The following is a 14613-nucleotide window of genomic DNA, read 5'->3' as shown; positions in this document are numbered from 1 at the left end:
CGCTTTAGGTTAAAAATAACGGGATTGAGCATTGAACAGACCCAACGGTTATTTTCAATCCCAATAGTGTACTGCAAATTCAAAAGAATGAGGATTCTCTACCTCCTATTCTCATCATTTTCTCTTACATATTGTTTTTTGTCTTATTATCTCTATAAAAAATCAATATAAAAATATTGACATGGTTTAACCGTGACCGTTCAAATAGAAGAATATGAAAAGATAGACAGATTAGGAGGATAGAGAAACATCATCCAATTCAAAAGCCAAACTGCGTGCATGAGTCAAATATTAGGTTCAAGGTAGAAGCAGTATGGGAGCCCTGACCAGGGGAGCCACCCAACAGGGTCCCAAATTTGAGGGGCCTCAAAAAAATTTCGATCTAAAATTTATATGTAATAATGATATATATTAAAAAAATAATTACTTTTATTAACATTTTAAAATCTCATTGTACACTTTTTATAAGTGTAAGTTTATTTTCTTTTTAAATATAAATATTTGGAGTGTACAATAAGATATTTGAAGTGCTAATAACAACACCTAAAAACGATTTTTTTTTTCAATTCTATTATATAATAATGCTATATATTCAAGTAAAACTTTGACGTTAGAGTTTTTGAAACTTTTTTTCTTGTTTGGTTGTTTAAGATTGAAGTGATTTTGACTATTTAGTAAAGGTTATGTTTGTAACTCTTTTTACTTATTATTTAATGATATTTATAAATGTACAATTAGTAAGTCTTAAGTTTGTTTTGATTTAAGTTATTACTTTCTAACATCAGTACATTATCTTTACTTTTTTTGCAAAACTATCTTAAGAATGAGCCATTTTGTAAATTTCGTACAGGACCCCGAAAATCTCAGAGACGGCTCATGCACCAAAAATAAAATTCACTCTCTTATCTGCCCTTGTATATTACTTAGCCTTCCATCAGTCAGATTTCCTTATTAATCTAATATCACCTTGTGTCTATCATAGAATAGGAAAGAGGTTGATAGAATGAGATGTATGTATACGACCAGTTACAAGACAAATTCTTAGCTAATGATTCAACCAATGAAGTTCTAAACTTGTAATGAGGCACATGCTTTTCTTGATGAAAAGTCCCTAATCTCATCAACAAAGTGAAACACCAAAACAGTTCCAATTTCCTGTTAGCCAAAGGGCAAAAGCCAAAAGCCAAAATGTGTGCACGACTCAAGTATTAGGTTCAAAGTAGAAGTAGCACGAAAACCATGAACCAACCATTAAGTAGCCAAACAATAATTCTCTCTCTTCTCTGCCTCTATATATATAAAGCGCCCCATTCTCTAATCACCATCAATATATCATCACTTAATTTTCTCAGTTGACCTAATTATTATGGCTTTCACTGGTCTCAGTTCTCTCTTGTACTTGCTCTTTCTCGGCTCGCTACTTTGCAGCTTTCACTTATGCTTGGCATCCAGCCGCTTGTTGGAGCTAAAGAAGCCATCAACGATGCAATTCTTGGGATCTGACTCTTCCTCCTCAGCTGTGCAGTCAAGTTTCCCTGCACCTTTCACCTTCAACAGCCAAATGGAACCAACAGTGCCTTACTTCAAAGAGCCCATGGTGCAGCAGCTTCCCAGCCTACATGAAAATATCAACTTTTTGCACCCATTTCCTGGCTTCCCAACAATTCCCAAAATCCCTTCAATTCCCCCATTCCCATTCCCAACCATGCCTTCAGTTAATAATCCTTTTGCTCCTCTACGGCCACCAGTGCTGGCTAAGATTTCAGGCCCAGTGATTCCAACCAAGGAGGCAAGAACCAACCCATGAATTACTTTTTTGCTGTAGGCACGTCAACTTCTATTTATACTACTCCTAGCAAGCTAGCTCATATTGTGTGTTCTCAAATTGCAGCTTGATTGGGTGATGATTTCACCTTTTTTTTTTCCCGTCAATGTTTTAGAAATAATGCAATCAATATATTTAGTTGTTTTGATGTCTCGTTGTTCCTCAATTACTCACACTACAAGCTGATATCAAAAGTAATCTTTTCAACCTTTGGGTAGCGATTTTGTCACTACTTTTTTAATCATTTGCACTCGAAATTGAATAATTTGTAAGTTTTTATACTTATTGAAGGAGTGCACGAGACATTTAAAACGAGTATTAATATCACTATCCTAACTATTTCTAGCTATACCCTACAAGTTGGCCACAAAAAAATGTGTTAATATCATCATCCCAACTAATTTCACTGTAATTGATCTGAATGGTGTAAAAATAGACCACAATACAAATGTTGCATATAAGTTGGGTTGGGAAACTAAATACTTTTCACTATTAAATTGAAATTAACATCATACAAAAAGTAGCATACTAGCTAATTACCCCAGCTCAACTACTTAAGTTGCAACAAAACATACACACATTAATTAGTTGATAGAACTTGCAAACAAAAAGTAACAGAAAGCTTACTGCCTAATTTATCAACTTGAAAAGTTAAGCAGGAGGAGGTGAAAAGAAGGGGATATTAGGAATATTAAAAGGAGGGAATGGGAAATTGGGAATTGATGGGAATGGAGGGGCATTAGGAATCTCAAATGGGGGTGGGAAGGGGAATTGCGGAATTGGAAGGCCAGGAATTTGGGGTGGAAACGGGAATTGTGGAATTGGAAAGCCAGGAATTTGGGGCGGGAATGGGAATTGTGGAATTGGGAGTTGGGGTGGAATGGGAATATTAGGAAGTGGTGGCAAATTCTTCTTCTCACCCAACTCATCCATCTTTGCCTCTCCTGAGGACTGCTCCATCACCTTTCCTTCACTTTGATCATTCCCACTTCCTCCTAGGGGTTTTCCCTTGGTTTGCTCCTCCTCAACCTGTTTTGGAATCTCTGCAGGCTGCTGACGTGCTTCAACATGATTGGCTACCATAACGATCAGACACAACGACATGCAACAATGAATCAGTCCCATTTTGAAACTCATCGTCGGAGAAAACATGAGTGAAGATATGGAGAAAACATGAGTGAAAATATAGAGAGCTCAAGTTCAAAGCCCTATAGTGTATGTGTGTATATAGATATATATATATATATATATATATATATCTATAGAGAGAGAGAGAGAGAGAGAGAGAGATGCGCATGCATGGCTCTTGATGGTCGTGATAACCATTAGAAAGAGTAGACAAGAAACTGGCAGGATTGTTTCCAAAAAAAAAAAAAGAAACTGGCCGGATTTAATTAGATGGCAATCGGCATTCGGCAGCGGCTAGCCGAGGATTGAAAGCAGTGCCGCTTCTGGCCTAATCTCATCCGTAAACTTAATGATAAAATTAAATGTGACTTGACTTTACGTCTCTCAATACATATAATAGGGCAACGTGAATCAGAAGTACGTGCCAAGAAAACAGTGGTTTTCATGCATGCGCGACTGCATGTGTCTAGCATGCATGCAAGCTGCTCAAGACATTCAAGGGATCAGATTTCCAGTAGTAAATTAATGGGCACACATTGCAAGAATACAATACATATACAACACGTATTGCAAAGGATTCTACACAATTCACATTTCGATCTGAGCTAGGACCTTTTTCTCAACAAGGATTGTTGTGATTGCCGCAGATTACTCGTTCAAGAGTTAAGATTACACAAAGTTGATTGGTTTATGAATTATGACTTATCAACTTGGACTTACATAATTTTTTAAGGGGTGTGTTATCTCCATTTTACTTCTCACACACCTCTTGATAATTTCTGTCCGTTTGTCTTCTTTAATTCATTTGATTCGACGGTCAAAAATTAAAAAAATATGTGAGAAGTAAAATAGAGTGTGTGGATATCACATTTTTTTTTAATTATTTGCATTGGACAATAGTTGGGTCTTGATGGATGATGATCAATCAAAAGATTTTTCACGGAATAAAAATAAGTGAGTCTCATATTAATATTAATTATTTGATACTTGAACAATTAGAGCATTTTTAAGATGTTAAAATGTCCAAATCAACAATAACGATAACAAAAGATAGTAGTAATGATTAACATCCGAGAAATCAAATTTGATGTGATATAGAATAGAATGGCATCTCCCCTCCTGCTGTCAAATTTGACAGTAGCGTCAAATGCTTTTTAATTAATTATTAAATATTTTTTTATTGTTTTCTTCTTCAACTCCTTCTTCGAGCTCAACTCCTCCGGCGAGGTCTCCAACGCCAGGGTATCGTCCAACGCCTCCCCTTCTTCTTCGCCTTATCCGAAACCTTCTTAACCAAAAAAGTGCAGTAACTCTTCAAAATCCCATCCAATTCCTTCACCAATCCCTCCTGCCCTTTCGACGCAATCGTCAATCCGTAGTTCAAAAAATTGTCCGGATTGTTCGTCTTCGCTTTCGGGTCCGATCCGGGCCCGGAGACTGAATCCTGCGGGGCGTAGAGAGAGAAGAAGTAATGCGAGTGGTCGAGCTTGACGACGCCTTCGTCCTTAGCCAGAGGCCAATGGATCTCGTCGCCGACTCGGGTGGAGCCGATGCCTAAGGCGGAGCAGACGGGTGGTATTGGTAGGTAGGGTTAGGGTTTTCGGGGAATAGATTTTCGTAGAGGTCTTTCATGTCGAGGGAAGGGTAGAGATTTGGGGCTGAGAAGGTAGGGATTGAAGGTGTTTCTGGGTTCTATAATCAAATTATTTATATATGTCAAAAATATAAAATATGTAATAACAATTATGAAAAGAAAATAGAGTAATAAAATAATAGTTTAATTTGATATAAGGAATAAAGAGTAAAATTTTAAACTATATCAAAATATCATTATAAGCTGTTAAATTTAAATTTTATATTTAAAATTTGACATCTTCTTTGAGGATCGTCTTTTAAATACCAAATCACCTTAAAGAGAGTAAATTGATCTCATATATGAATGATTTATTTAATGTATCCTTTTTTTTTTTTTAAGAAAAAGAGACTACATTATGCAAATTAACTGCATTTTAGAGGTTGAGAATGTTGAGAATAAGTTTCACATTGATGGGAGAAAGATTTTGCATAAACTTACAAGAGGTTAAACTACTCTCTATATTGTCAATTGATTTTATGGTGGAATCTCAACTTTTTATGGTACACGTGAGGATGCTTATTGAGAATGAGTCTCACATTGATGGGAGAAGGGACCATTCTACGTCACCCTTGTCCATGTATTAGGATTAAAAATTTGACACACGTGAGGAAACGTATTGAGAATAAGTCCCACATTGATTTGCGTATGTGGCCGTTTGGCTTTACAGTGTGAGATTCATTCTCAACTGTGGGGCAGTAGAGTTCCAGAGAAGAATAGAGAGAGAGAGAGAGAGAGAGAGAGAGAGAGAGAGAGAGAGAGAGAGAGAGAGATTCTGCACACGCCGCAGCTGCCATGGCCAGTTACAATTCGTTTTTAATTTTTTTTTCATGACAAAGACGACTTTCATTAGCCACAATCAAATTTTAAATGATTAATCACAGCCCGATCTAACTAAACCCTTGTTATTAACTGATATGCTGCATATTAGAGAGAGAGAGAGAGAGAGAGAGATTAACACTTCTGTAGAATTTTTCACTGTATCTACAAAACAGATGTTACAAGCCTTGCATGACCTTACATTTACAATATAATGAATGAATGGTTAATCACATTTTGCAGGCCAAAAAACCAAAACCAATCAAATCAAATAAAGCAGACCGTGTCGATTTTTAACCGTTGGCAGTAGTATTATATGTGATTTTGACAATGACGGACAATGGAATGTTGACAACATGACCTAGATGTCCAAATAGTCCGATCCTCCCATAGCTAGCAGTTGTGCTGTTACTCGTAGCATTAACGAATACACTTAAGACCTGTGTCTCCCCACTGGCAATCGAGAAATGAAGTGGCGACACCTTCAATGAAACTCCGAAAGGAGCACTCCAGCCAACGCTATAGGTTTCATTTGCAGCAACGTTCCTCACTGTTCTCAGCACCGTTCTAGACTGGTTTAGTTTTGCTATTGCTATTGATGGCAAGTTCAGGTCACCGCCATTGATGGTAGAATTATATGTCCAACAGCTCTCACCGGTGTAATTCAAGACCACAGGAGCCGATCCATTGATGCCACAAAGAAACGACATATAATTGTCATAACCTACAACAAGAAAACATGGTTTTCAGACAAAATATACTGTGAACCATAAACATAATCACTTAAAAAAAGATACACCAACGAGTCTTTGTTTAATCAATATCACAACTTTTGATAAGATGATTGTTATTACCACATATCGATTTTCTCAAAGATAAGTCAAGTTGCAATCATATGGCTCAGAGAAGAGAGCAACTTTATTTACGTGAAGAAACACAAAAACTTACTGGTATCAAAAATCAACCCTGGATTCAGCGCTGCTGTAGCATTTACAAAACCACTGCCCATGTCAAAGGGTGTTGCTGGAGACTGGTTTTGATCTGGAAATGAATAAGCACGCTGAGCCATTATGGGCCCACCATTTCTGTCATAAAGAGAAGCTGTTGTGGAAAGTGCAGATGCAATGGCGGAAGGACTGAAATTGGGGAACTTCTTCCTAACCAGTGCAGCAAGCCCAGCAACATGAGGAGCAGCCATGCTTGTCCCGGACATCATTGCGAAGTGCTCACCTGAAGTCACATAGTAATGTTTGAAGTAAAGAAAATTGTCATCTATCAACCAAAACACTAAATTAGTAAGCAATTTTTTCAGTAAACAGAGTAGTTGTAATTTGAATTTAATCACTATGTCAAAGTTCTCACCTTGAAATTCAATCGAGTCTTGCCCAACAGAACTCCAAGCAGCCCATATAGAATTTCCAGGAGCTACCAAGTTGGGTTTCATTATATCTGCATCATCTAGAAAATTGTCTTCCGGATCTGGACCTCTAGCAGAGTAATACATGATCTTTGGAGCAGAAGTACCGTATTTTGCTTTCAAACCTCCACAAATGGTTGCAAGTGCCCCAAATTTGGTAATTCTCTTTGTCATGATATCTCTCTCCAAGGAAAGATTGTAGTATTTGAGTAAAACCTACCAAATATAACATATAGCCTCATTAAAAGATAATAGAGAGAGAAAGAGAGAGTGAATCTGGACCGCGCATTGAGAAAGTTGCACACCTTGGAATCCTCTGGGGATGGAATTATGATGCCGGGTATTTTCATTGGAGTAGGGTTAAGCTGAAAACCAATGACAAAAGCATCCATGGTGAACACAACACCAATTGCACTTAGGTTTTTGGCTGTTTCTAAGGATTTATGGATTGTGGAGATCCCTAGCACAAATCGGATTGAGTAGCTGCAGATCAAGAGGTTCCCCCGGACCAAATCCTGATTAAAGTTGCTCGAGTCTTGGCATTCACCCACATACATATCATCTGACACAGTTGTGCCATTGTTCAAAGCATGTGTGGCAGAAATCAGAGTGTACATCGTATCTGTTCCCGCTGTAACAGAAACAGAAGTAATCAGAAATCAGCATGCAAATCTACCACTAATTGAAAAAGGAGCTCCCACATTAAAAATCAGAAAAGAAGATAACTCAAAGTTAGGCAATGTAGACATCGTGTGAACATATCTCTTTTGACACCACCACATCGGATCTTAAAGTTCATCATATGAAGATCCAGATAACTTTAAAATTCAAATGTATCACTACTGAATGTAGATCTCTTTTCACATCTCTCTACTTAAAGTTATTGAACTACCATACTGGATTTCAAAGTTGCATTCCATATAAGATCCAAATGTGAATTAGGTAGCTTATACACTAAAATGCTATTAGTTTAACTAAGAATGGTGAACCAGCTCAAAAGTTAATATTTAACCTAAATCATAAAGAATCAAGACAGGAATAGTTGTTAAGATTATCCTATGTGACAAATTAAAGTGAAGGAGCAATAGAATTCAGGAGAAAAACTTACGTGCAAGTCCAACTCCAGTAATGGTGACATTGTTGCCAAGCATTATAGAATTACTGTAGTTTCTGTCATGAGAGGCAGAGCCAACGGTGAATATCCATGGACTGAAGGAAGACATGCTCTTTGGTGATGGTCCGGTATTTCCTGCTGCTTGGACAACAAATATACCTGCCTTTACAGCTGATAGTAATGCCATGTCTATGGGATTGAAAAATGTTGCAATTCCGGGAGGACGCCTGTTGGGAGTGATTGATAAGCTTAATATGTCAACCCCATCCTGAGCAGCCTGGGAATGCATAAATACGTAAAATTAAAGAAGCTAAAATGGCAAATATAGAACAAGAAACATAGATAACTGATTTCTTATAGGTTTGAAACCCCAATAGAGATTCATCAGCATAATATAATTCACACTTCGCAGAACTAGACAAAATTGGCATGTACCTGGTCTATGGCAGCAACAACATCAGCAGCAAAGCCTCCAAAGCTTTTGTACAATGCCTTGTAAACAGCGATGCTGGAATAGATAGACAAGTAGTTACACATAAGAACATAAAGCATTTTCAATTGTTTATGTACTGAAAAGATATGACTTCTGTTGGGCATCACATGATTTTTTAGGTTCTAATTTTATAGAGATTTCTTAGGTTCTTAAAACAGAAGGAACAAGATGTAGGCTGTTTGAGAAACTGCTTTGGGCTGAAATGAGCTGTATGAAATCTACTCCTAGTGAAAACTCTAGTGCTTAACATATATTCTACAGACAAAACAGATGCTCTGTGAAAAAACAGGGCATTAAACCCACCCTCAGGTAGCATGGGTGCCCGTTTGCCGTCAGCCACCCAGCTGAGTAGCAGAAGCTGTCCCTTAACACTACCGGCATCACAGGGTTACCGACCAAAAACAAGATGGGAGTAACTGGTAGTCAATAAAACTAAGAGATCTGCTCTTAATTTGGGGTAGGAATGGTTGTGGTTGTTTACTTGTTGAAAAATTTAGGTATCAAGTATTTTTGGTGCAAAAGCACGGAACTTGGCATATAATCATCCTAACATTAACACACCACAAGTCTGCAATGACCTTGTCATGCTAACATGGTAAGCCAAAACTCAGAACAGGGAATCAAAAGACTATCTATTCTGCACAATTTTATCCAATACAGGATTGTTGCTTCAGTTCCCAGCCAAATGAAGGAAAAGAAGACATTGTTGATTCAGTTCAAACGTCACAAATGATAAGGGTTAGTGAATCTTCTAGCTGTAGAAAATCACAAACAAATCATTGCAAGTAAGGAATTACCTGTTTTATGTCATTATTAAATTAACCTATCATTAAGTGGCGTATCATCACGGTTAAGTTTGTCTCAGGTGAAGAAAATATTCTGAGTGAATTACTGATTAAATAATTCTCAGATCTAGGTTAATTTTGTTTGTCACAAGTCAAAGAAAATGTGGTTCAATAGAGCTCCTTTTTGTACCAGTAATTACGAGCACAATATGAATAGACAAAGTGACACTAGGATCTAGAATTATTACTGTGAACGAGGAGCCATCCCACTTGCATTTCCGAAATGATGCCCAGCAACAACCACTCGAATTCCATGGTTTCCTGCAGCAATGGAAGCGGTGTGCCTGTAAATTAAAACGAGATCCATCAACTGTCTTTTGAAATGGATGTTAAACACATGAAAGTAAACATAAATATATCACCTTTCCATAAAATTTTAAACAATACCATATTGTTCTTAATTATCATTAAAACAGCTAAATAGGTTTTTTAAATCAGAATGTAAATTGGGCGATAATATGACCTTGTCAAGTTTTCAACAATCTGTAGGGTTACTGGTTTATTAATTTTTTGCTTTCATGTCAAAATAAATTGCATAACTTATTTATCCTAACACCAACGATTTGTTGGGTTACCAGTTATCAACTGCATTTTTCCTGCGTCTCTATGTGAATGCATTAATGCTATAAAAATGAACTTGAAAGACATAACACAGATGCAAAAGACACAATAGAGCAATTTCTCCCGGGGGCAAGTTAGAAAACTCACGTGCCATGACCATCTCCGTCAAATGGAGAAGCGTAGTCCTGAGATGAATTGAAAACACCTCTGGTTATAGCAGATGATGCAAAATGGCGAGCTGCAATAAGCTTCCTATTGCAGGACCCAGATGGGAAATCCGGAGTAACCTCACAGATGCCAGAAAAATGGGCTGGAACTGGATATGGACATTCAGATGTATGGTCATTAAAACTACTGTGAGTTGGATCAATGCCAGTATCAATAAACCCAATAACTACCCCTTCTCCAGCTGATTCGTATCCTCCTCCTTGAACCCATGCTCCTTGTGGTAAACCCAAGAACCGAGGAGTATGGGTGGTTGCGGTTCTAACAGAAAAGTCCAAAACCACATTTGCTACTTCTCTCCTCCTTGAAAGCTTATCAACCTCCAAAATCCAGCGATATCACCAAATTAGGAACTTATGATCAGTTACATAATTGTACGTAGTGCCAGGAATATACAAGATGCTACATCACAAGGCCATGTAATGTTCCAATTTCTCACATACAAAATTAATAAATAAGATTATCATGACATATATCATATCATATTTATCACATTTTATATAGAAATGAATAATTCATACCTGATCTTGGGTAACAAACACAGCAAACCCGTTTATTAAGTAGTGGTAGCTGTACAGCTTCAGATATTTTTCCCCTCTGAACACTCTCCTCAATAATGAATCATGAACCCGAGCGATATACGAGCTATACCTACGATCTGTTCTCGAAATATTTCTAAACCTATAAAGAAGACATTAAAAGCATCATCATCAATCACTTTCAAGGTCCTAAAAATACAAGCTACCGGAAAACGTCAAATAGTTTAAGATAAAATGAAATAATGAGAAACAAATAAGGGAGGGGGAAAGAAAGAGAAAACAAAAAAAAAAAAACACCATATGCATTTCGGATAATGATTAAGAACACGAATAAACAACTTTTAAGAAAGTGAAGACCTCTCCCATACCGAAAGATTTAAGCAATTGTTGGTCATGATAGAGTAAAGGGACAACATGATATGAACAAGTTTCCACACGTTTATAGGAGAACTCATACAGACAACGTATGAAAAGTGACCAACATAAGACCCCATGAACCAAAAACATCCAAGCAAATTGGTTTCTCAACATTTGAACATTCATCTTAATTCTTAAACTGCATAATTAGCCATCAGAAAACAAAAATTCACAGCTTTAAAAGTAAGAAATCACAATTGAAATACCAATTCAAGATGTAAAAAAGAAAAGTAAATTTCGAGTACGAAAATCTTGGTAAATAAAGGGTAAAAATGGTTACCTTGGTTTGTGAATGTTCAACCTCTCAGAAGCACCGCCATGTCTGACACCATTTATACTGCTCCTTCTCAACTCGGCATCGTAGTGAACGGCCGGAGCTTCTCTGAGAGTGACGATGTAAACAGCCGAGAAGTTATCAGAATCTTCGTCTTGACACGAAGAACTCACAAGCATCCCCAAAAAAAGCAACCCCACTAAAAGCACCCCATGAAAGCTTCCCATTTTAGACCTAAAGCAGCAACAAGAGCAAAATCCCAGAAAAAGCACTTCCCCAGATGACCAAATCAGGCTTTTGGGCACAAGTGCTTAATAACCCATGTCCCTATTTCCAAAAGCGAGCTTCTTTCATGGAGCATTTGCAGAATATGGGAAGAAGCAGAGCTGCGGAGGGAAGAAGAAACAGAAACCCAGAGACCCTTTTTGTACAATGTGAAAACTGGCGTGAAGGGCCGAGATAAGAAGTGATATCGCCGAGAAAGCTGAGCGCTTTTCGGTGAAAAAGGTTACACTTTCGCTTCTGTGTGTGTACAAGAAACTAGAGAGAACACAGAAGACTAGAGGGGAGAGAGATGGAAGGAGACGGAGGGAGGAAGAGGGAGGGAGTATTAATAGTTGGAGGCCGGACTACTGAGAATATGTCCACACTTTCTTGGATGCTGTGCAGTTGAACATTTAGTTTGTGTAAAGGAAAAAGCCAGAGTCTTTGAGTCTTGGACTCTTGAGAAAATATGAACGTTTTATTTTGTTTGTATATGGTTTTTTTTTGGTATATTGTTTCCTGTATCATTCTTGCACCGTCATGAGTCACATCCCAACATTTTTATTTGTTTGCTACTTGAAAACCATAGTACTCTAGAGGTGAATTGTTTACCCTTCTATTTTCATGCTTTTTTCATGTATTTTTATGATATGTGGTTATGGTTAAGTCACGTTAATATTTTATATTAATTTTTTATAAAAATAATAAAACAAAAAGTAATAGAAATATAAAATGTTGACGTGGCTTAACCGTGACCACACAAACAAAAGGGCATGGAAAGAGTATGGAAATGGGAAGGCAAACAATCCACCTCCGGCCACTCTCCTAAAAGTGATATGCTTTCAAAATTGAAACTCTCTAAAATGTGAGACTGTTCAGGAATTTTCTGTCATTTTATATTTTTGGCACAATTTATGTATCAACATTATAAAATATTGTGTCAAAAAAAAAAAAGGTGACAATCTATAAAGAGTCTCCTTTTAAGAGAGTATTCTTAGCATTTACAGTAACTTAAAGGAAGTGTTATTAACACTCTAAAAATCTCATTTTGCACTCCAAACTTTCTATACTTATAAAAAAATATATATTTGTGAGAAGTATAGAATGAGATTTTTAAAATGCTAATAACATTTTCCTAACTTAAAAAAAATTCTAAGTTTCACTTGAAGCCAAATAAGTTTTGCGTAAAATCCTAATTTTATTCGTAACACTAAAACAGGATAGCCCATAACTACATGTATATTACATTAATTAAAGTTATCCGCACATTAAGTTTGAAATTCATCACACATAAAAGATGAGAATGTGAAGTTAAAGTAACACATTATTGAAAATAAGAAATTTTGCATGTACATATAATGATTTTGATTAGTCATCTTTTGCCGATTAATAGAATGAAACCTTAACTTTTTTTCAAAAGCAATATAATTTTTCTTTTTGAAAAGAAAAATTAATTAAAGCACAAGGCAGTTAGGGCAACCATTACAAATATAATCCACAAGCAATGCATGCATGCCTTGCACGTTAACGAATAACAAACAACCATATACAATGAGAATTTTGTGTATACCCGAAATTGACAAGAACATCCGCTACAAATTTTGCTTTTCTAAAAACAATTATGAGCAATGAGTTTCGATCCTCCAAGACACTCCATTCCTTCCAAGCACACAATGAACCAGTAATTTACAGTCACCTGCCGCCAAAATGTAAGTCAAGCAAAGCTCCATATTTTCTGGCTATCTGTTCGGGAAAGTAATTGCAGTAATTCATTGCCAACCATTTTCATTTATGTAAATAAGGAGAAATGATGCTGATTTGGTGATGGGTCAGGTCAACATTCTCGCTTGTCTTGGCCCTTTTCTTTTCTTTTTCAACTGTCTAGTTGCCCCAACGTTCTAATTTTTTAAGGTCACCCGTGATATCCTCTGAGTCTGAAGAGGGAGAGAGGAGAGAGGAGAGAGGAGAGAGAGGTTTTTGGCCCTTTTGATGTTAGTCTCATGGGTGGGACGATCATGTATTGAGTACCGGTGATGAGTGCGCATGTGAATGCCAAGAAAGGCCAAATTTCAGTCCTCTGAAATTAGAGAGCCACTTATATATAAGATTAAGATAGGTTCATTGTTATCGTGATGTTCTGATTCAATAATACATTATTATAGAAAGAAAAACTTGCATATAATAATAAGTACACATGAATCAAAACATCATTTGACGATAAATTACTTCTACGTAAGTCCTTATTCTTAGGATTGGCTTTACATCTCCTTTGTAACAACTGAAACTTCTTCGTAGTGACACCATTCCACGTCTCATTTCATAGGGAGTCGGTGATATTGGATCTAACCTGGTCATTAGAAGAGAACCCCTTCTTCCCAAAAGCGTCAAGAAGCGATCTTCTCAATATATTTTGGAAAATATACACAAATAGAATATGGTAACACTTTCAACCAGAAATACAATTGAACGATACTAAATCTACAATGAAACATATTCGTAACGAGTTTTATTCTATTTACGATAGTGTCTCTCCGGTTCAATTTTTATTACAAATTTGTAACCAGTTCGATTTGTGGATATTTCCCTTATTATTCCATATATTTATCCATACCCCATATGGTAGGCCAAACTATGATGCAAATGCAATGCATTCATTGTGCACTTTAGGAAGTATGATTTATTTAATAGTCGTGGGGAGCGTTCTTGGTAATATGCTCTATAGTGCTAAAAGGAACCTGATTCTTACAATCATTTGGATCACTCTTTTCCGAGTCTAATTGATGGCCTCCTCCATGTGACAATATCAAAAGGAAAAGGGAAAGGAAAAAGAGAAAAATAACATATCTACCGTTGGTCCTTGATTGATTCCATCTGTTTGGAAAAAAAAAGGTGATCGTGTTTGGAATTTGTTTTCCTTCTATGTATACAGTATACACATTCAGCAAAAAACTTGGCAGAAACAGTTCAAACTTGCATTCCTGCAATAATTTATAGGTAGGTAGGTACGTTGTAAAATTTTGAGGGTTTTTATTGCAAATAAAAGAAATTGTGTCCAACTT

General features: G+C 36.7%; 2 protein-coding genes across 2 annotated transcripts; both read right to left on the bottom strand.

Annotated features, from left to right (window-relative positions):
* Window positions 1-2476: 2476 nt before the first annotated feature.
* LOC148693804 (uncharacterized) lies at window positions 2477-2950 on the bottom strand. Its single transcript, XM_088677570.1, has one exon. The coding sequence runs from the start codon at window positions 2948-2950 to the stop codon at window positions 2477-2479; it is 474 nt and encodes a 157-aa protein (XP_088533696.1).
* A 2586-nt stretch (window positions 2951-5536) lies between these two features.
* On the bottom strand, window positions 5537-12015 carry LOC137729690 (subtilisin-like protease SBT2.2). The gene is made up of 10 exons (XM_068468694.2): window positions 11297-12015; window positions 10582-10741; window positions 9983-10380; window positions 9463-9558; window positions 8372-8444; window positions 7931-8213; window positions 7128-7453; window positions 6768-7038; window positions 6354-6635; window positions 5537-6129 (listed from the first exon to the last, which is right to left on the bottom strand). Exons 1-10 carry the CDS (start codon window positions 11515-11517, stop codon window positions 5699-5701), a joined length of 2541 nt encoding a protein of 846 aa, XP_068324795.2. The 5' UTR covers window positions 11518-12015; the 3' UTR covers window positions 5537-5698.
* Window positions 12016-14613: the final 2598 nt, after the last annotated feature.

The sequence above is a fragment of the Pyrus communis genome, chromosome 10, assembly GCF_041283825.1.
Source record: "Pyrus communis isolate YQ-2024b chromosome 10, ASM4128382v1, whole genome shotgun sequence".
Classification (NCBI taxonomy): Eukaryota; Viridiplantae; Streptophyta; class Magnoliopsida; order Rosales; family Rosaceae; genus Pyrus; species Pyrus communis.
The sequence above is the reverse complement of the archived record's forward strand: the minus strand, read 5'-3'. Positions and strand labels throughout refer to the sequence as shown.

Coding starts and splice junctions, on each gene's coding strand:
- LOC137729690 (XM_068468694.2), bottom strand. CDS start 11,517: ATGGGAAGCTTTCATGGGGTGCTTTTAGTGGGGTTGCTTTTTTTGGGG. Junction 9,559..9,982: donor GACGGAGATGGTCATGGCAC/GTGAGTTTTCTA, acceptor TTTAATTTACAG/GCACACCGCTTCCATTGCTG. Junction 6,130..6,353: donor AGGGTTGATTTTTGATACCA/GTAAGTTTTTGT, acceptor TTCTTGTTGTAG/GTTATGACAATTATATGTCG.
- LOC148693804 (XM_088677570.1), bottom strand. CDS start 2,950: ATGGGACTGATTCATTGTTGCATGTCGTTGTGTCTGATCGTTATGGTA.